At 34.5% G+C, this 23987-nt stretch overlaps 2 protein-coding genes across 2 annotated transcripts; one reads left to right on the forward strand and one right to left on the reverse strand.

Moving 5' to 3' along the window:
- Positions 1-1135: 1135 nt before the first annotated feature.
- Positions 1136-4903, reverse strand: LOC148599517 (uncharacterized). Its single transcript, XM_088557710.1, has one exon. It carries the CDS (start codon positions 4450-4452, stop codon positions 2581-2583), a length of 1872 nt encoding a protein of 623 aa, XP_088413836.1. The 5' UTR covers positions 4453-4903; the 3' UTR covers positions 1136-2580.
- Positions 4904-17219: 12316 nt separating this feature from the next.
- LOC148599518 (uncharacterized) lies at positions 17220-19696 on the forward strand. The gene has a single exon (XM_088558562.1). It carries the CDS (start codon positions 18082-18084, stop codon positions 19543-19545), a length of 1464 nt encoding a protein of 487 aa, XP_088414688.1. The 5' UTR covers positions 17220-18081; the 3' UTR covers positions 19546-19696.
- The last annotated feature ends 4291 nt before the right edge of the window (positions 19697-23987 follow it).

A 23987-nucleotide genomic window follows, 5' to 3' on the forward strand; every position in this document is an offset into this window, starting at 1 on the left:
AATTACTTGGTTCTCAAGCCCTTCCTTCTCAGTACTTAAGTGCTTTATTATCCATTTTTACCTCTTTATCAAATACAACTGTATTTCATTGGTTCTCACATGAGAAACAATAAGTTAACTTCAATTGCAACTAAAATTAATTTTTGTTCACTTCTTTTTCTTTCTTTAGTGTGCCTCATTACCTATTTTACCACCTTATCAATGAATGAACACACATTTTTTCACTGATTTTCATTTTTAAAAGTGGGCTTGAGAAAGAAGAAATTAACTTTGAATGGCCTGAGTAATGTGTTTTTTCCCTAGTTGAATGTTTATATTTTGTACACATATTAGTTTTTACTAACAATGGGAAGCTGGAAACATTTGCCATATTATACATAAGTAATTTAATTTCAGATGTAACACGCTTTCTGATTGGATAAAAAATTTTTTCCATCATCTCATAGACCAAATTTTGTAATATGACTGTGATATCATCAACCTTTTTTGGTGATTTATTCCTTAAATTTTGATACTAAAATTAAATTATAAAAAATGAATGTATATTTTTAGGTCTATTTGAAATAACCTCAATGCCCTTGGTGCACACTTACAAAATAGGCAGCTATGCTGGTTATTTATTGTGCACCACATAATTGAGATTATTTCTTCATAGACTGAAAAAAAATATATAACACTAATTCCTTAAATGTTTACTTCATTCATATATGTAGTAGGATCTTATCTAATTTTTTTCAAGTGAATGTACTTACTTTTTTTTCTGTAATTTTATATTTTAAATTTTTGTGAATTGTGAACTTGAACAGTGAAACCAAAAGCTTTAAAGACACCCTTTTGTTTCCAGTGGTATTTCTTTCAAGTTCAGTATTTTGAAGAAAAAAAATAAATGAATGACAATTTAGGAGAAACAGCTTCTAGATCTTGTTCTTGGCAGTCACAACATTTCTCATTCACTGATATATACATTATTTATAGTAACATTTGTTAACCATTGTTGCATTTTTATGGGACCAGTTTCATGTAAATAAGTTAACTGTGTATGTAATTTGTGAAATGTACCTTCCTACATTTACGATGTAGTACTTACTGGTTGTTAATTGGTCATATTTATCATAACTATTAAATCACATAAATATTGGATAATAGCAAATTTATTTGGAGTTTGAAAAATATATCTTGTTCCCTTGTTATCAAGGAAAAAAATTCCATCACTAATTTCAATGTATATGAAAACCTTAATAGGTGCAGCTGAATGATTAGTCCATAAGTGGATCCCCCTGATGTTATTAAAAACTAAAACAAATTGAGTCCCCTTTTGTAAATCCCTGAATCTGCCACTATTTTTAACCAGTTTTAATATACAAAACCAAATCTAACATGTAAATTTATTATTGTAAAAAAAGTAGAATTCTAGAAACTCTGTCAAATTTCCATTCCATGTATTGTTGACTTTTTACTGACATATCATTACCTATAAACCATTCTTTGATGTGTCTATTTATTCCTGAATTGTGTTTTTTTTTTATTGAAAAATAATCTGCATCATCTAAATATTTTGTATACTGTGTACAACCTTACTTCCATTTTATATGCCAGTTTGTTTTATTGATAAATATTTACATGATTCATCAATAGTTTTGTTTTCTATATTTTGAATTGGATAGCATTACACCAAATATGTATCTCATGTCACAAATCAGGTCACATTTTGTGTGTAACCATATCCACTACTAATAGAATATTCAATGCTAATCAAGGAACTGTTTTTTTTTCTTTCTAACTCATCTTTCCTCTCATCAAATATAAGGAAAATAGACAAGGTGAATATGTCAAAGAGAAAACCCCACTGGGATGAAAAATGTCACCTCAAGGCCACCCTTGGGTCTTCAATGGAAAAAGAAGAAACCCTAGCCCACTGGGCAGGCTGCAGCTGGCCCCAAAACAACATTATATACAGGTACAGTGACAAAGTTGCCTATATACTCCAGTGAACTGAAAGTGAACATGAAACAAAACATACAGAGGCCAGGAAATCCTGACTCGGGACAGGCGCAGAAATTGTGGGTGGGGTTAAAGTACTTTTGTGTGATCACAACCCTCCCTCTAAAAAAAACTGGCCACTGTGAAAAAATAAATACCTAAAAATCAGCTCAAAAATGTTTTGAGTTCCTTAAGTTAAAACATAAATAAAGAAACTGACTTGTTTACATTAATGCATTGTCAAAGGACTACCAGTAGTTATCCAAGACCATTTTAAACCTACAAGCATTATTCCAATATATACACTTGTCTTGGTTTGGACAGATATTTAACAGTCTAAAATGCTTGAAAACTGATCTGTTTTGGCTCATATATATATTCTCTTCATCTTTTGAACGGACTGAAATTGTAAACGATTATTGACCAATTTTGTAGAAAAAACACTTAACCTAAAAACCAGTTTGCCACTGCAATAACGATTGGTATCAGTCCAAAACTTATCATTGGGTCATTTTCAATCTTCAATGATACTTTGTTATTTCGTTAGTGAATGACAGTTAATGTACAAAAAAAAATCAGTTTTCCAAACAATGGCTGCCGTCAGTTCGATCGCCTGTTTAATATCAATATCAGAGTCCAACAAAAATAAAGCAACCAATAATTTAGCAATACACAGGTTGATCCGCCTTTGAACGTATCTATGATGCTGATATGTATATCCGGGCTTAAGTTCAGATGGACAGACATGCACCGTCTATGGAAAGCAAACGAGCGTCCTTCGATCATGCCCCAGTTATCCATGGCGCTGAAAGTCTTGACGTTATCAACTTTAACGCTATCAACGTCCGTGTTCCCTTCATCAACGTACATAGACCTTGCCGTTATAAATGGATATATGTATTTGTTTTTCAAGAAAACTAAATCTTCGAACACACCCCGTGTATAATGTTCGGTTACTTCTAACGTCATTTTCATAGAACTTCCGTCAAGATATTGGATTTTTAACCACGATTCTTCGGGATATATCATTACCTCCGATATCGAAACATACGGTCTCGTAGAGTCACGTTGGACTTGACCGATAATCACTGAAGTTCCGAAAGGAATCCAGTCTAAACCGTTCGGTGAAATTGGTAAAAACCGAGCGTTTCCATCCTGGTAGAGAATAAATACTTGGCTGTAGCCAATTGTCCACGGGACTGGACGATAAATCCTGAGAAATGCGTATCCATCAAAAGAATGTATATCATTTATTTTAATAGTCATTCTTTCTCGCGCTCTCCACCACATGTCGACGAGAATTCCTTCAATAATTGCGTCGTCACTTTTATATAACGTCACAGTTTTATCTGGAAGGAAGGGTCGTCGGTCTAATTTGACTATATCGATATCAAAATTTAAGCCATGTTTTGATGATATATCTATCGCAATGTAATTGAATTCTCTTTCCTTCCAAGTGTAGTCACGTATTTTCCATATAGTTCCCAATTCAGACTCATTTAAGCTGACGGTCTTATACTTTTCCATGGTTCCTTTTCTTTGCTTGATTCTCGGAGACACTGTGACGTCAAATGATAAGGATGTGAAGTTTAAGAACAAAAGTGACCCCATGTCGGAGTCAATACTTCCTGAACTATGACCTTGTAACCTAAAGGTTATAATGATCGATAGAAGATCGTTACGTTCCTTCTTAAAAGTAAGAAAAGTTTGGTCTTTGGATAACTCGGGGGCAGATGGAGATGCTTCGAAGTCATCAAAATGCCAGAGAGTAGGTGGTAAATGAGGACAGTCCGTGAGGTTCTCGTGTCTGGTGTTGACAAATGATCTATACTGTGGTAACGTAGCAGTGACATTAAACTTACTTACTGTGGAATGATATATGGGGACATCGATATTATCAACCTCTGCACAGTCTGTAGAGAATGAATTTTGTGTCATGTAACCTGGTAAAATTTCTTTCGATATGTTAGTTGGAAAACGTGCCTCCTTAATGCACGTCACATTGCACGTGAATATGAGACTGTTGATTTTGTCATCATCAACTCTAACAGTGATTGTATCTACAGCAACAGTACTATTTATGTATAGTTTCATTATATTCCATCCCTCTAAATCATGGATAATTGAAAAATTGCCTGTGTTCATGAAAATACTGGAATGGTTTAAATTTGGTTTAGACACATATGATCCATAAGGTAGCCTATTAACATGCACCTCAATAATAGCGCTCGAATTCAGGTTTAGAAATCGAATATTTTCTATAGTTACGGCACACCTCTTTCTTAAACAGAAGTTGATCGATAACGGCATACCTTGTTCGACGACAACGGCCTTGTGTCCAGTGGCATTGTGGAAATTCAGGACCCGGTGGTTTTCCTTCGGTCTCAAGTTACTTGGATCTACATTGAAATCTACAGTTCTAGCTCTCTCTACATACATAATAATAAAAACTAGTACACAAACTACATACATCTTGATATGTTTGTTCAGCAATTAAATCCATGACTTTCCATCAAAAGTGATGCCGCAGGCGAAATCCATTTTCAACAAATGTTCCACTAGGTCCCGGTGCTAAGTGAAAGTTGAGCGTTCTGCTTTGTTTCAGTCTTGTTCCGATACTGTAGATATTTCAAGCATGATGACTGTTCCTTCTTGGCTTTAATTATTCAATGATTACAAAATACGCAAAAAGCTAATACAATTCCATTCGAATAAAAAAAATGAACCAGTCGGATTCCGTAAACATGTGCGTGTATCGTTCATGTCAATATTAAGTTAACCTGTTATTTCTATATATGATCTCCTACACAAAAAAGTCATCATATGAACATTTTTTGTGTTCCATCTGTCAAAATACAAATTCAAGATGTCATATTGTTTAGTGGTTAATTTACATACTGTTCATAAGATTAATAGTCATTGTATGTGGGCATGTGCTTTTAAGGCGGAAGTGCATTTCTACTGTTTACAATATGGGACTCGAGATAGTCATTTTCAGCACGAACCCATCTTTATAGTGGTAAAGTTGTGGCATTACTGTTTTGCATAAGTTGTGAGTTGATAGCAATAAGACCAGCCTCGTTCTCAGTCTATTTAAATAGCAGTCTTTATATAAAATCAGACAGGAGGCGATTCATGCATGTAAGAAAAAAACATCAATTTCTTATTCAGAAACAGTTACAGACCACATAATAATTCTTTGTTTGTCGTTCGGTAATTGTACTTTCTATATAAAAATTGTAAAGATAGCCTTTTAAATTAGCACTTAGCAAGAGTTGCCGTTCTCGATTTGGATTTTAGTGGGATTTCTAAAAAAAAAATATAGACCTGAATATATAATGAACTTCCTTTCATTAAAAAAAAATAGACAAAAAAGCATCTACACCATGAACCACCCCTACCATATGTAGTGTCTGAAATTTATATTGACTGATACTTAAGTTCTTCAATATAAAGGGCGGCAGGTACTTCGTAGTCACAGAGTTGTTGTACGTATGCTTGTAATATATTCGTAAGACATTTACATGATAAGAATAATCAAAGAAGCTATCGAATCCTATATTATATACATGCAATGTACTTATTAACAAACTAAATAACTTTCTGATTTGTAAGCAAGTGACTGCGTTACTTCTAAATCTAGGATTTTGCACGATTTCTCATGCCGTTTCTATTTTTTTTTACAAAAATCCCATGCAAGAAAATGCGGAGATGACCATTGATCTGGTGTGAAATAATGAAGTGCCCTAAGCAGCATACTTAGTCGACGCCGACACGGAGAAGACCAATCTAGCTTGAGATTTTTTTTTCGCGCAAGCGCTAAATTTTTATCAATATTGCATCAATAACAGAAATCAAACCTGCCATGTTAAGTAAAGGGGAAAATATAGAATCGCTATTTTTATTTTACAATGGATGAGGGTAAAAAAAATAAGTGAACACCTGGCACTAATGGGCTTCCGTACAAAAGTAATTTCAGCATATGTTAGAATTATTTTAGGGTATGCCAAAATAGGTAGAGATGGCCCTGTTACCGCGTCATAGGTTTTCTTTATATCATTCATCAGCTTGTATATTTTTATATCAAAAAGTGTCAAGAATTTTCTCCAAATGATGGTACAATTTTCCAGCAAAATACATTAGCATAAACCTGTCCACATCTAATGGAACACCATAGCTACCTTAATTATGCTTACTTTTGTGGTATTACTTTTTCACTTTGTGATGCTACTTTTTTCACTTTCTGGTAATTCTTTCCATTTTGTAGTGTTCCTTGTTCACTTTGTTGTGATACTTTTTAACTTTGTTGTGATACTTTTTAACTTTGTGGTAATAACTTTTCAATCTTTTATGAAGAGACTTAGATCTCATTTTTAATGTGTCTAGATTGTTAAATGTTCTTGTCGTTATATGGCCGTAGTCGGTGCAGTGGTAGTGGGAATCGGCATTAAAAAAAAACAATCAATCAATCAATCACTTTGTGGTGATACCGTTTCACTTTATGGTGATACTTTTTAACTTTGTGGTGATACCTTTTCATTTTGTGGTGATACCATTTCACTTTATGGTGACACTTTTTCACTTTGTGGTGATACCATTTCACTTTGTGGTGATACCGTTTCACTTTATGGTGATACTTTTTAACCTTGTGGTTATACCTTTTCATTTGTGGTGATACCATTTCACTTGTGGTGATACCGTTTCACTTTATGGTGATACTTTTTAACTGTGTGGTGATACCTTTTCACTTTGTGGTGATACCATTTCACTTTGTGGTGATACCTTTTCACTTTGTGGTGATACTATTTCACTTTGTGGTGATACCGTTTCACTTTATGGTGACACTTTTTCACTTTGTGGTGATACCATTTCACTTTGTGGTGATACCGTTTCACTTTATGGTGATACTTTTTAACCTTGTGGTAATACTTTTTCATTTGTGGTGATACCATTTCACTTGTGGTGATACCGTTTCACTTTATGGTGATACTTTTTAACTGTGTGGTGATACCTTTTCACTTTGTGGTGATACCTTTTCACTTTGTGGTGATACTATTTCACTTTGTGGTGATACCGTTTCACTTTATGGTGATACTTTTTCACTTTGTGGTGATACCTTTTCACTTTGTGGTAATACTTTTTCAATTCGTCACCTGATCCATATGAACTTGAGATATTGCTTAATAATTCGCAGTTATCATTTGAACTCGCTAAACTTTGAGTATAGTTACCTTTAAGTGTCAGTCTCTGTAAAAATCAGGCAGTGGGTAAACGTGGTATGAAAAAAACTTACATTTTGAAAGTGTAATTTGACTTTTTACACCATCAGAATCATACAGAAAGGGCAAGATTATCCATATCATTTTGGTAAATTGAGCTATAATTTCATTAAAATGCATTGAAATGAACATTTCAGGGGCAGATAACTGTCAAAAATGTTATTTTTTAAATATTCTTTTGAAAATTTTCCGAACAAATCCAGCGTTGCAGATATCAAATAGTTGTCTTTTCAAATAGAGAAATCATCTTTGAATGGATTGGTGGGTTTTTGACATGCAGGTTACCCAATATTTTCCTTTTTTGCCTGATTCTTATAAAGACTTGCTCGTGAATAATACGTTAGTTGATAGTTTATCCCTGTAATTGTTAGTAGACAGCAGTAGTCAAGCATCGTTCAATAGACGAGTTAAATTAAGCCGTAGATTTTTAAAAATATACCCCAAATATGTGTTCCATGATTATCTCTTTTAACAGTTCTAGTAGAGCCAAACCAACGAGACCAGTTTTAGAGCCGGCTAAGGTAGAAACGTCAGAACAGCCGTCTATAGAACAGTTCTATGACTCTCTTAGAACTGTCCTAGACACGGCTGTACTGTCAGTTTCTCTGGGAGGTTAGATCAGATCTCAATTGTAAAGCGAAGTTTTATATCTGTTTAAAAAAAATTATCAATAATTATTAAGTAAGCATGGCGAAGAAGTAATTTAGTGCGAAATCTTGGACAGAAGGAGTGGGGGAATTTTTCGCTCTTTATGTCTTATTTTTCAAATGGTGAATTATCAATGGAACTTCAATAGAGACATTTGTTCTGTTCAAACTGCTATAAGCATTTTTCTATTGACGCATTTATCCGCTAAACAAAAGGAAGGAATATTTATCTTTCTTTTTTTCAACGGAATGTGGAAACAGGTTTAGCAACCAAAAAAAAAGATATATGACCGAATAAACATCTGCAATACTTAAATATACATTAACTGAAGTGCCATGGAGAATAATTGTAGTCTGCTTTGTGCATTGTGTATCTTGAAACGCGGTAAAATGATGAAGTATAGTTAAAACAAAGAACACTTCTGTTATGTTAGAATTTGTTTCATCGTAATATCACAATACTTTTGACACAATTATGGCAATTTTAATTGAGCTGATAATATTTGTCACATATAATACATTGGAAGAATCAATGTGCCATCCATATCATCGGATTTGCCCGATTTTTGCACGGACAGCCTCTTAATCGTATCAAATTCTTGGTATTCCATGTAGACTTAGTAATGTCAATAGAATCTAATGTTCCCATACATTGCATGATACTAATATTGACAATCAAACTATGGTTAGAATTCAACCTGTCGTTTTTGTTACATGTTCAATGAACGATTATATAGACAAAAAAATGGCTTGAGTTTTCATTTAAAAGAGAATTAAATTGGAAGCCATTTGTTCATCAACGAATCGTTTGCGATGTTATTTATGCGTAACTTTCAGTGGCAGATCCAGAGGTTTTTAAGTGGTGATCGAGAGGGGTTCCAGTCTACAATCAGCTCATTCTTTGCACAAAATGAACACAATATTTCTACAAGAGTGTGGTTACGACTCCTTGATCCATCTCAGTCATAGATACTATTGTCGTATTTCTGCCACTTCAGATGATCTGTTTTAAGGTGGTATTTATCTTTTTAGTTTCTTAGGAGCTGTGCAGTTTAATTTACTCTTCTAATCTATTTTTTTTTCTAACGCAGTCAGTATAGTTTCGCTTTATACCCATTGACTTTAAAGGCGCTAGCTCTTCCATGGAAACACAAGTCACCTGATCGCAATTCTGTTTCCCGATTGTCCAAATACTGATAATTTAGTGGCGTTCGAAAAATCTGTATCGAAAATTGAAAGTGCGTGCCATTTGTTATTTCTTGTTAATGAAATGTAGAAAATTATAAGTAAAAAGAACTAATTTTACTGCGTCGGCTATCTTTAGTTTTTAAAGATAGTACTCGTTTCACAGCGGCAAATATTGTTCACATGAAATTCACGTGAATCGAACTTCAAGTGAAATTTACGAAAAATTAACATGATTTTCACTTAATATGAACTTCATGTAAAGGTTCGCAAGGATTAAATTTCACATGAAAGCTCGATTCAGTAGAATTCTAAGCAAACGCTGTCTCAGTTGTATTAGATCATTTCAGAAATTCATGTGACGTTCGTCATACTTATGACTGCACAGTGCAATCTGTAACACAATGAGTATATGCTTATCTTGCCAAGTTCAGAATAGTCTTTAATCAAACGTGTTTTAAAATATTAAAAATATTGTTTCACATTTTCATACTTAGAAATATCAGACGGTAGGTATAACATAAATTCAATTTTTAATTTTAATCAGTATTCACTTACTTTTGTTCGAGATCTCAATTTACACAGTCAGTAATTGATTGTGACTAATGTACTCAATATATCTGGCGAATGAACATAAATATTTGACAATTACTGTTCAAATACCAGAATAAATTCTCCAATTATTGTAGTTACTGTATGTTCTTTGTTGTATTTGTCTGTTTCATGTCTGATCTTTGTCCCAGGATTACATTCTTTTGATTTCCGCCAGAATCTTGGTTCCCTTGATTACTCTTCCAACGCGAATTCAGTCCTTTCAGATACCAATGGCCAATGGTATTTTATGCGGACTCAGTCATGTCATCGTTTCAATACGATCAGAACGTTTGGCTGCATAATAATGCGTCATCAATGACCGATCTGTGGGTATAACAATTTCTTCCTAACAACATTCGTGTGCTGTAAATAGCCATCTCTTTTTTTTTTCAAAATGGCAGTCAATTCACTTCATATTTTAGTTTTTCCTTCGTGTGAATTATCCTCCAATGTTTGTTACTGTTTGAATATTTGTTTGTATCTGTCACAGTAAGACTTCAGGGACTTGGATGCGTGTGTGTGTGTGTGTGTGTTCCATCCTAGCATTTTTCGTGTATATGGCAACGACTGAAACAGTACCATATCCTTTTATGTGTCAGTATGAATAGAAGGAAAGTTTTCAAAAACAAAACAACTAAATAGATATTCAACACGCACTATTTTTTTTAATTTCTAACATCTACTTCGAATACGTTCCGGCAACATAGTAACTGAAAGGATAAAAATCGACGAATGACCCTACATTTGTAAAATGGTTCATGGAATGGAAGGCTTAGGCTTTTAGAAATGTTTTCTCCTTTTCTATCTTGAATTTGATTTCCTCTTTTAACCAACTCTAAAAATAAACACTGTTTTGTTTACTATAGACACCCCCTTTTTGTCACTTTTTTGCTAATTCTTTTCTCGCCACCAAGGAATCATTTTGATATTCGTTATATTTCAAGCAATGTATTTCATATGTCCCTATTTAACATCTGAATGTAATGTTTAGATTTGGATAACATCGATTTTATTTATTCCAGCGTGAAAAATTCCCTTTTTTAAATTAAAGTGTTCATCTTTCAACCTTCAATTATGCATTGTCTGTTGAGCTAATATTTGTAAATATTTATGTTATCTATTCATTAAGTGGATTGAATCCACTCGAGGTATATCTTCAAACGCTTGTGGCGAATTATTAATTGGACATTCAATTAACTTTTTATGAGCTTCGAGAAGTCAATAATGCGCATTATAATAGTACTGCAGACAGGTATCCATCGAGTTTTAAGAGACTGTCCATGTAGAAACCAGAAAATTCCTTTGACGGTAAATTTACCCCACTGAATCTATCTATCTATATATATATATACAACGTCTCAGAATGTGACGACTCTATTCTCTACACTGCTCCATCGGATCAAATTGATACAGGGAGGATAACGTAAACTTATAGAAGGGTCTGAAAAATTCCCAACGATGTTAGAACTGTCAAGTTTGCGAAGCAAATTTTTGTCGTTCCCTCCGCAGGACTCGAACTCGTACCGCTTTGACATCTATGGCAATACCGCCTGCACTAAGTCCAGTAGTGGTCTAGGGCGCTGGACTTAGTGCAGTGCTTCGCAAACTTGACAGTTCTAACATCGTTGGGAATTTTTCAGACCCTTATATATATATATATATATTTTTTTTTTCGGTCAATCATACTGGCCTTGACCACCTCGACCAATATGACAGACCCTCAAACCTATAACAGGGTCAATATGAAATTATATATTTATTAACATATATTAATATAAGTCCATGTTTGTCCAATAGTACACAGATTTGTTTAAATCGACGATGTATGGCCCAGAAAATGAGTTAAAGTCCCCTAAGAAGGCAATCAAATTTTGCACAGGATGAAAGTGATATCGTTAATTCTTTTTCAATGAATTTCAGTGCTTTCTATGTAATTTTTTTCTATTTGCCCGTTGCAGTTAATCAAAAACCAATACATGTATTCAACACTGAAAAGGGACGCATTTGTGATATGAAATAGATGATTTTTTGTCATGTACCACCCACTGCCTGATTTTTGCGTGGACGCCCTCTTAATTGGACACTATGGCTTTTATAGAAATATAAGCTATCTATTAGCAGAGGGTACAATATCAATCAATTCCAATGCACTTTGGGTAGTACATGTAATTATATCCTGCTATGTTGGTATTGGATAACTCTTTAAATGCGAATATGACATATTCAGAATTTAAAAAAAGTACTGAACAAAAGAACTACCTGATACTGCACAAAAGAATTACAAAAGAATTGCTTACTATTTGGTTGATCACTGTCTCATTGGCAATCATACCACTATTTTTAAACTTCATCTGTCAATCATAAATCTTTTTCTCTTTTTTATTGGACGGCGTGACCTTCAACGAGAGGCACGACAGACGTCATGCAAAAGAATAAGACCCCAAACGCAACAAAAGTTTAAAAATACTCATATCTTAGAATATTCTAATTCTATAGTAACTCCAATCAAGTCTTTTGCAATTGATGATGTCACACACAGTTAAGAACTTCTCAAACGTAATTTTCCAAGTTTCGTGGTGCTTGGGCCAGGAATTACTCGCCCCTGCAGAGCACCTTATTTCACCCCTGAAGTGAAGTTTCCTCTGCTCGTTGCTACATTTGTATGTGCACGGTTTGGTCGTTCGCGTTTTGTTTTTTTTTGTTTTTTGTTTTTGTCTTTATCCGTGAGTTTCCCGCTTTTGTCTACGGATTTCCCTCCATTTCAAACGCAATAATGATCTACAAACATTTCCTTTCTTTGAAAATGGGTCGAACTTAATCAAAGTAATTTAATTCATTTGCTAATGGAGGTCTTACTGAGTAGCTGAGTATAGTTAACGTACTGCGACAATAATCGTTCATTGCCTTAAACTATTTATCTTTATGTTTCGGGAGTCTGCATTTGAAGATATGCTATGAAGCAAATATTGAATTTTCTGAAGTAATATTAATAAAGGCCTAATAATGTCAATTGAATCGAATTCTTTCAGAATTTGGTTTCGGCATTTACCACAGATAATGGGTGATCAATGAATGTTTGTTTAATCGTGGTTCAAGTGTTATGGCAGAAAATTCCTGCATTTCAGGACGATATCATGTGATTGATATTCCTACGTAGTAGTCAGACACGCTGAGTCGGATTCGTTTTGTGCTAGTTCACAGAAGAAACTGCTTGAAGGTATTTTGATTTCGAACCAAAACGTCGTCATCCTATCTCCTACAAGTAAAAAGTCATCTCCTACATGTAACAAGTGGTCATTCTATCCCATACATGTAACAAGTCGGGTCACCCTATCTCATACATGCAACAAGTCGTCACCCTATCTCCTACATGTAGCAAGTCGTCACCCTGTCCTACATGTATAAAGTCGTCACCCTATCTCCTACATGTAACACGTCGTCACCCTAACTCCTACATGTATTAAATCGTCACCCCATCTGCTACAAGTGGTCATTCTATCCCATACATGTAACAAGTCGTCATCCTATCTCCTACATGTATAAAGTCGTCACCCTATCTCCTACATGTAACAAGTCATCGTGTACGTGCCACATCAAAGTATTGACCACCATTATTTTAATAGTCGGTCGAGGATAAAACCTATGACCTTACGTACTCGAGGCTAGCACGATAACACCAAACCACCTAATGAATTCTAATGCATCCAAACTGTGAAATCTTTGACGATGTCATAGAGTAAATCAAATACGCATTTGAGAGCAGATGAGGATTATTCATTAAATAATGGCCCAGTACTACACTAAAGTGAGAAGCAGTTTATCTTGGTTTCATAAGAACATTGAAATTTTAAAAAATCAATTTGAAAACGAAGATTCGGGGAAAAACTCATGAATTTAAAAAAGAATTTTAACATCTACTTTTTTGTTAAACCGAATCTGATGTCTCAAAAATATACAAAAAGTTCTCTTGAAAGAGTAGTATTAATGGCTTCTACGCGACTGCTCTAAAAGTTTTCTCTGATCCCTACATGTTAACCTAAGAACAATGCAGAAGGTAACTAGTCCATATCTTCGTTAAAAATGATTTAGCAGTGTAAAGGAATCCAGAATGTTACATCAGTATTTTAAGAATAAATTAAGTTCGGAAAAGTGGGAAAATACAAGTCATCTCGTTTTAAAATGTAGTGAATAAAAAAAAAGTATACAATTTGTTTAAATGGTATTCACTGATTTCATTACTGTCACAATTATTTTCTCCTAATAGCGATTTTCTAATCGAACTTAATAAATTTTCGGATTCGCAATTTTTTATACAAAAGTCTCTGAATACTAATGACAGACGGACAGACATATATGTCATTAAACATAAATATATATATCAGCCTAAATTCCGTTCAAGAACTGAGTTCGAACCAAACTGTTATTATTACATATGAAAAAGAAATGCCATTCATTGTCTACTTCATCTATAAAACAATAACGACAAAGCCTCAGCTCCCTGAGAATCTTTTATAATGACCTAATTCAAGTTACAGATTGTGATCACAGATTCTCAGCTTCGAAATTAGATTTCGAGACTCGAAATCGCAAAAGACAAATAAAAATCTCTGGATAAATTCCTTTTAGATGCTTATAAGAAAAAAAAGTTTTAATCAGTGAGATTATCAATATTATCCTGATAAATTACCTCGTAATAATAGGGCAGACTTCGTATTAGTTTTAGACGCTTTACTTCTAAAATGTTTTGACACATCATTCAGAGCAGTGGGTATAATATCTTTAACATATAAATGCCATGTATAGATATTTTGTGAGTCCAATGCTAATTCGTAACGTTTTTAAAGCGAATGATTTAGTTCATTATGCAGACTAGCAAAGTACATTAGCGATTGACATCGTGTTCGATAGGAAGTTGCAACCACGATTTCTTGTGTGTACTATATATATATATATATAAGGCTGTTTTATTAATGAAAGGTATCTCATTGCAGTGACTATTATTATTATTGCTCTAAACCAACTAGATGAAAGGTAATGATCTTCACTGCGTATACTGAAGAAAGTTCTGTCATGCCCCAATATCCGAAACAGAGGTTCTTTTATCGACTATGTCTCTCGGAGATTTTATACTGTATAAGAAATGTATTCGTGGATACCAATTTTCGTGGATTAAAGAAGAAACACAAGTTCGTGGATTCTTGAATTTGTGGTTTTGAAGTTTTCAATATACACATCAGTGGAATCTTAACTTTGAGAACCAAATTTCGTGGTTTGGCCTGCCCACGAAAACCACGAAAATTGGTACCGAACAATAGAACTTTCACAGTATCCCAGTCTTGACACTATATATTTTCTGAATAATTTTTTCCGATGTATGTACCTGTCTAATATTATCTAATTAATGTTTAAACACATTCATTCTACATTAACCATTCCACTTCCAATTTATATCAAAGTCGGATGAAATATACAAATTACAGATTTCAATTAAATTTAATAATGTTTTCTGCAAATATCAATGCAAACAGAGTAAGCCGCTGCATGTCGCGACGCTATTTCAAAAGCAACAAGATTATGCATTTGGATATGTCATTATATCAGCATCTCATATGTGTTTTAAACATGGAGGAGTCAATAATATATACATTAGATGTCATTGGAAATGATTAATGCTGTTAATTCATTTCCTTGCCAATTCATCTTGTAGCGATTCTTCGATGTTCCTTGCTACCAAAATGAAGTACGACTCCTATTAGGAATCACGCAACTTTCTCTTTAGAAATTGACATAAGAAACAGCTACGTGATTCGTGTGATATGTTACGTATTTACTCAACCCTTAACTCAAAAGGGGGTGTGATTGAGAAAATTTATTTAAAAAAAAAAAACAGCCAATGGCAGTCTTTCAGCCTTTAATAAACGGTAATATATCTCACAGTCAGAATCCCCTTCGACTGGCCCCTAAAACAACCTACATATTACCTTCATCGGTTCAGGTATATGTAGCTAGAAGTGCATTGGATTGATTGATTGATTTGGTTTTTAACTCGATAATGGAATACTGTCTAAAATTTCTAGAAATTGAACAGTTAGTAAATGTTAATTATATCGAATCGAAACATTTTTTTCAGCGCTGTTCATTTAGAGTCGATCTCTGTAAGAATCAAGATATGCCTGAAAGATGGTATGAAAAAAAAACCACACAATTTTGAAACTTTAAATTGACCTTTTGCACCATCAGAATCAAAATTAAAGACAAGATTTTCCATATCACTTTGGTAAATTGATTTATAATTTCATGGAAATGCACTGAAAATGAATATTTCAAGAGCAAATAACTCTGTCAAAAACATTCTATTGAACCAATTCTGAGCAAATCAAGTCAAGATAAAATGGTTGGTCTTTTCATTCAGAGAAAGTATGCTTGAGAGAAGTTATAATGTCAGATCGGTGGGTTTTTGACAATGCATGTTCTGATTTTTTTCCCAATTTTTCCCAGTTTTAGCTCATTCTTACAAAAACTTACATTACGAGTTTAACCTGTGACCTTTGAACACTTGCCAGCCCGAATTCACTTTGACAGGAAGCTAACCTGTAATACCGACCAAGGATCTTAACTAGTTTTGCACCTTTAACTAAAAACATGTTTATCTGTATATAGCCCACATCTTAAGTTTTGCTAAATTATGAAGAAAAATATAATTCCTAGTTGATGACACGAAAAATAATATGTTTGGATCGGATGACTCGCCTTCCTTTAGTCTGATTGTGAGCACAAAAATCCGACTCGCTAATGTCGCGTTAAACCAAAGCAAGGTCAGCTCGATTGATCAAATGTTCTCGTTCTGAATTGTATAAATTTTCTATAATTGTATTTTAAACTAAAAACAAAATTATATGTAGTATTCAGAGATTAAAGGTAGGGACCAGAGATCTAAAAAAGGGGTGGGTTTCAGACTAACATTGTTCATTTATACAAAATGGTTGCCCAAAATTCACAAAATTTTCAAAAAGAGTGTGTAGCGCAACCACTGTGGACCTGAACACGCGCAAGTTTCAAGATTTGTCTTGACTTATTTAAAAATGACCCATTGCGAGAAATTTTAAAAACCAAAGGTTGAAAAGAAAATCACAAAAGCGTGACGGTGCGGCCCTGTTTGGTGGGTCAGCGCGCACTCTTGTTCTTCAATTCTCGTGTCCGCCCACTGAAAAAGATAACTTATTCTAGTGATAAGTCGTTTAAAGACGCACGTTAGTTTTCACACTTTTACGCCAACGCAAATATAGCAAACACCCCTCTTTCATTTTTCCGTTAATTAAATTTTTGGTTCAACACAAACAACTAAAGTGAGGTAGGTTAATGCCAGATCTTTACACAAAACCATCCTTATACCAGCTTTACACCTTTTACTCTTCAGCTGATGAAAAAAATAAAGACGCGGGGAGCGTTTGCATTACATAATGATTTTATACGTTAAACACTAGCTGCCTTCCCCCGTTCAAGTTCAAGTGTACGCTTGAAGCAGAGGTAGATAGAGGAATTTGAAAATAGACACTGATTACTAAGCAACATACGTTAGAACTATTTTGATTGCGATAGGGAATAAGAATAGCTTGTAGTCGAAGGCTTCTGTGTGTAGAATGTACGGTTTGTTTACATTTTTGCGCTGCCTTGATTTCAGCGAAATTAAGTTATGCTGTGTTCGATCAAAAATTACAGCTACTGCAGTGCCGTCATAAGTTCCCGTGGATTTTAATTGAATTAAATACCCAACAAGATATGTTAATGAAATAGTATTGTCATCACAGGGTCACATTAACTATTCCTTTTTTAATGGTAAAATAGCAAAGATATATAAACTATGTTAATTGATCTTAAAGGATAATAGAAAAACAACTGTCATAATATTACATTGGGTTATGTGACAATAATGAGTTCGTCTGCGCTTGTGATGAGTGATTTCTACACAAATTCATTGATCCTGGTGCTGTATTACTTTCAACATAGCCGAGTGACTGCTAGCATGTTTCCTGCATTAAAATGAAACTTCATGAAGCTGTTGCAAGAATTTATTTGCATGTGAAACATGTGATGGATTGAAATGCAAAGCATTTTTTTTCAAGAAAGGAAATGGAATTACTAATTGTTTACATCAAGTCAATCCTGATATTTAGCGGCTCTAACTATTGTCGAAGTTGGACTTAGGGAAAACAATAGCTGCTAATGGATATGGCCTTCTATTAATTCAACATGGGTACTTCAGAAGTGTTTGTGAAAACAAATACCAGGACGTTTATAAACTCCGAAAGATATACTTGGACATGTACCCTCAGAAGATAGAGATAATTTAACAGAAGCTTGTTTCCTCAATATCACTATATATAAAAACGTCGACAATGAACGATTCGACAGCTTATCTCGTTTCCAACATTTCTAATTCCTCGATTGAAACAAATCTTGTGACACTGAATTCACGTGAAGCACTTAGACGACTTCCGGTAATTGTGTTTATTTCTGTTATGATACTCATTGGAACTTTAGGGAATCTACACGTGATTTATATATATTTTAAATATTTCAACAGATCAACGTACCGGAATTTTGTACTGACGTTAGCCTCGATAGATGTTATAAGCTGTGTCATATCAATGCCTTTCGAAATTTACGACGAGCTCAACCCATACTTATTTCAAGCGGAAGTGGCGTGTAAAATCTTTCGATTTATCAATTTCACATTAGCTATCGGAACAGGATTTATGCTTGTTGTAATTGCATCCGAACGATACAGAAGAATTTGCAAACCATTCGGAAACCAGCTTACAGAGAAACAGTCCATATATGCCATGTTGGTTGTTGTTGCATGTGCTTCCTGTGCGTCACTTCCTTCTCTGTACATATATGGCCGACGTTCTGTAGATATTCCAGGTTATAAAACCGTAGGAACAGAGTGCACGTGGGGTGATCACGTCAAAGGATCGGCAGTAGGGTACGTCTTTTATGGAATTACGCTGCTTATCATTTTACTCTGTATGGTTGCTCTAATCGTGATTTATATTTTGGTTGGAAAATACCTGTGGAAACATGCTCGGAAAATGGCAACCCATGTTAGAAAGAAGTATCAAATCAAAGAAGTTGCCAGACTCGAAAGTATCGAGGAGGAGAGCCCAGAGTCTTTACGACGAGCTCAGGAATCATTCCGACGAGCGAGAGAATCTTCTCGTCGACAAAGAAATTCTTGCGAAAATGGTGTTTCGTCCAAAACCGAAGATGAAGACGACGGAAATAAAGAAAACAAAATTGAAAATAAAATGGCCAGTAATTCTAGTAGTAAGCTAGACGAAGTACAGTCAAACAGTACCAAATCGTCGCCGAGATATTCGCCGAAAACTTCGTCGCCGCTAGCGTCGTCGAGAACATCATCTCAGACAGTGCCTAAAACATCTACCCCGACGAGGATATCACCAAAGTCGAAAACACGACGACTTAATCAGCCATATAACATGAAAGGCTTGCAGAAGGCATTCAAGAACGTAACTGGTCGTGAAGCAGGGGTTAACCCGCTCATACCTCAACCAGAAAAGAACGTACCGGAAAGGGAGAGAAAAATTACCGTAGTGCTATTCACAATTACCGTATTGTTCATAGTAAGTTTTCTACCGTACCTTATTATTCTGATACTGTATAGTGCGGATGAAAGCTACGAAGCGAATATGACAAATACCCAACACATTGTATATCTAATCGGTCTTAGGCTTTATCTACTAAATAATGTTTCAAATCCTTTCCTATATTCCAGCTTCGATTCAAAGTTTCGGAAGCATTTGACGGATATTTATTCCTTTTTACGAGCATTAATCTAAAAAGTGCAATTTGTTATTTATTTGTATAACTGTTTTCGGGTTTTAGGATTCTTTACATAAAACATTTGTTGATCATCTTTTGACATGTCAAAATATTACAGTAATATCGTACTCGCTGTCTTATTTTTAATAAATCAGTATTTTAGAATCAGTCGGCATATGTCACATAAAAATAAGCTAATAATTATTGAAAAGAATGGTGCCATTACCTGCAATTTATATCCCAAACCTGGAGAGTGTTACTTTCAGCTTACGTATATGAAATCAAAGCACCGAAGGTGCTGAAACTCGGAAGTTGCTTGGCGTGCAACCTGCAAGATAAGTTCCTAATGTTTATTTTTTAAGCAATGTGCCAGAGTGCCGGTCATGACATGGACCAAGGTTTGAGAATGTTTTGGTGTTGAACCCATATTTCCGTTGCAACCTGCAGCAAAACAAAACAAAGATGTACACAAATATCGTGAAAATAAGATTATTGCATTTGTTTATGTTCTTGAGACCTTAAACTTGAAAAAAATAGGCTGATGATGTTGAATGTGACGCTTCTTGATAAAATAATTTTGATTATAGTACCATCCACGGGGCATATTTAAAATCCAACACCACCCAAAGAGAAATAAATCCAATTAAATTGAAACTTGAAACTTTAAACTAAACTGGTTGCCGATCGCAATATTCAGTAGTCCCGGGAACCAGGATAGCTTTTAACTATCTCTTTGAAATTACTACGCGGTCAAGCGGTAAAAAATAGTTTGGCGTCTCGATTTCGACAACATTTAGCTGAAAAATAACACTTAAAAATGTTTGAAATATCATTCATTTGGGATATCGGTGGAATATTTAAAGTTTCAAAGAGAATCACGCATTAATTTGAAGACAGCATTTCCGTCCGTGAAGTTATCTGCCGGAAGCCCATTTTTTATTCTTATACTTACAATACTCGAAGCCACTCACGTAACTTCCGAGTAAAAATGCGACAGTTATACTGTTCGAAATCCACGCTTTCAGCTTTAATTAAAAAGATTCTAATTTCGTTGTTACTCATTTGCTTGTGCGTGATTTTCTGTGTTTTGATGGTCGGTTAATTTGTATAGATATATTAATGTTTTTCGTTGCTGTTTTTTGCATCCTTCGATTTTGACCACTTTAACCGTGGTTTCAGCCGGTCACATCGGTCCATGGATATAACAGCACTTTTAGCGGAAGCAAACTTTTGTGAGCTTCAGCTTCCTCTCACAGAGTAGATTTAAATGTCACACTACAGAGACGTATTTTCGGTTTGCGTCCTTTTTTTTTGAAACTTATAGTTACTTTCGTGCATTTTGGGGTAATATGTTATCAATGATAGCCTGGAACAACCCACACGTAACGTAACCTGCCTCTGTTGATCCATTAGCTGCGCTATGTAAGTATTCCTTTAGCTCAGGTGGTAGAGCGCTAGCATACCAACTGATCGAGCTGAAATACCGCATTCGATCCCCGACTAGCATTGCGAGTTCGTGCTGTACAGGTCTACGCATCTAATTACACGTACTAGGTGGATAGACATAAAACTTGCTGTACATCCTCATGTAGTAAAAAAGACCAAGAATCTCCTTTTTTCTACAATTTGATTTAGATCATAGCTCAAGTACAATTCCTAGTACGAATCATTTAATGGCAAATTAAGTAACATATAATTTTTATTTTGTTACAAATACCCTGGTATTGTGACTGGAAACACTTCAAAATGCCTTGATTTTTTCAAAAATAAATGCTAGAAGTTATAGTTTTCAGCTAATGTTTATTTGAATTCTGCTTCGAGAAAGTACGGAAAATTTGCTGCATTCTTATACACTACAACTAGGAAAATTATTATCTAAACAAATATAACCTTTCTTTAAGTACCAGTAACTAGCTCTTCATTGTTAAATTTAATTGTGTGATTGTTTTTTAAGTTGTTGAATTCAGTTTTTCATTCGTAGAGCATGTTTTAAATGCCAAAACCTTTATCATTGCCCCAAGTTAAAGCAGAAACATATTAATATTTGTATATCCCAAAATGCATCAGTGTAATATCACCTTACAACGGTAGGGTGTATGGACAGGGAGAGGGGGTGTTCCGAGGTTTGAACTCCTTGTATTGTCAGATGTGGTTGAGTGATCAAATTGTTGCCTGGGACCCCATTTTATAAATGTTTGGATCAGAATCTTGCTCCCGTTTATAAGTTTTGGATCTCCACCTTGTTGGGTAAGCGTTTGTCTGCCTTGTCAGCTAACTAGGGCTCATATATGTTAGGAAAAGTTCTTGTTCGTTCTTATACTGGACTTTTAAACAAATAACCCACTCAGACAGGATCACTTAAAACTATATGCATGATACTCGAGACCTTTCATTGAACTCTCATATTTGTTTAGATTCTGTACTGTATGTTTAGCCATATCCGTTTCTCGCGACTTCGGATGATGGACATTTAATAGCGAGTAATGTAGTTAATTTCGGAGAATAGAGTTACACTCACCCGATGAACTTCCGTGCGATTGGCAAAGAGCTTTAAATATTCTATCAAATTTATATTAAAATACCTTTTAGATGAGAGAACGTCTAATTCCCCTCTTTAAAATTGTCCTGTTAACTAAATAAAAAAAAATCATCGAGTAATGGTCAGACCAACTCCAACCTGAAGTTAATTATACTACTCGATGTAATGTCGTCTGAAATAATAATTTCCATACATGTAGTCATTTATATTGCTACGGTTAACATCAATGATGATGATGAGATGGCGCTTTCACAAACATAATTTACAATAAAACATAACTCGTGTTAATATCTAAAGCAATTTCCGTAATGTGTTTTGTGCTTTTTCATCTATTTTATTTGTTTGATTTGAGATGATAACTCTGACTACTCTATGACTCCATTCTAATGTTCGTCGTCTCTCACGGGAAAAAAAGATAACAATTTTCATTAGTTACGTATTGTTTCACGGCAGGATGAAATTTGTATGAATGACTTTGTCATTAATTGGCTGAAAAATAAAGTTAAACATTGGTAAAATGTTTGAAGAGCGCTTAGCCAGCTGAAACCACTTGTAAATTGACATTCGGGATATAAAGGTGTCATATCGATATTGCAATTCTAGTGTGGTGTATAATTGTTTTTATAAGCTTGCCATAGTGATTTTCTGTACACCATAAAAATCCTTGTATACATTAAAAATTTAAATTCATATTGATTTCCAACCTGCAGTAAAATAAACCGAACTGATTAATGGTCTGTAATGTTGGAGGAATTCCTCACTAAAATCTGATGACAATTAAATGCAAATGTGATCAAGAATTTCGTTTTAGCTCCAGACCTAGGTTAAACAAAAACAATAATGGCGACGGATGACCCACTCCATTCATTCATACTTATAGTAGGTCAACATTTACAATCATGATAATTTTCTTCGACATTTAATATATTAATATCCAGGCTACGTGTATGGAAACAAAACATGTCCACAAATTGTTTTTGAAATTTTTAGTGAAGGTTTAATACTGAAAGTGTGTTATCTAACTTAAAGTATACTGTGAGAAGATGATGGAGAACTGGCGCACCCTAGCGCGATATCTCGTGAATAGACTCCTCTCCGAGAATGCCTGCTATGCTTAACATTGAATCATATGAGTATGATTTAGTGGTCTGAAGTTATATTAATAGTCGTCGTCTACATAAGTAGTATCAGTAAGCATCAGATGAAATGACTCGTCGTCATATGAATGAACTTTTCGGTGATAACATTCCAATACAAATCACGTAACGGATACGTTTTTTTTGTAAGTGCATGTACAAGAGCAACACATGGGGCACACACACACACACACACACACACACACACACACACACACACATATATATCCGTGAATTGATTGTTACATGATAGTGTATACACAGTTTTCGGTTATTTCTTTCAGAAGTTTGGTAAATATAAATAATGTGAGGTCCTTATTTCATTCCAACTTTTTTGCACTTTACCAGTGACTGGCAAAAGACACAGCCTTTTGTATGCCGCGAAACCTTGTGAATTCGGAATCACTGTCAATTCGAGTCTTCCATGATTCAGTTTGAACACTTGAAATTCGTTCACTATTTTTTCCAAGTACTTTTTGAGGGAAAATGACTCGTAGAATGGGGTAGATATAAATTCAAGAATGCATTCTTCTAAATTATATTATTAGAAACACGATATTGCATACATCCGGAATAAATCCATAGTTTTTTTATGATTTCATGATTTCCGTCCATTGAGAAATAGTCTATTTAAGAATTGGATTTATTTTAGTTAATATCCAACATACAAAGATTCTGTAAAAACATGCAGTTTTCTTTTGTCTGACCACCAACAGGATGTAAGCCAAAGATGCTCTCACAAATGTCGGATCGGGTTTATGTCTTAACTTTCAAAATATATTAT

This window comes from Perna viridis, chromosome 13 (genome assembly GCF_037379345.1).
Source record: "Perna viridis isolate PV_CMFRI_1.1 ecotype Kerala chromosome 13, ASM3737934v1, whole genome shotgun sequence".
Lineage (NCBI taxonomy): Eukaryota > Metazoa > Mollusca > Bivalvia > Mytilida > Mytilidae > Perna > Perna viridis.

Coding starts and splice junctions, on each gene's coding strand:
- LOC148599517 (XM_088557710.1), bottom strand. CDS start 4,452: ATGTATGTAGTTTGTGTACTAGTTTTTATTATTATGTATGTAGAGAGA.
- LOC148599518 (XM_088558562.1), top strand. CDS start 18,082: ATGAACGATTCGACAGCTTATCTCGTTTCCAACATTTCTAATTCCTCG.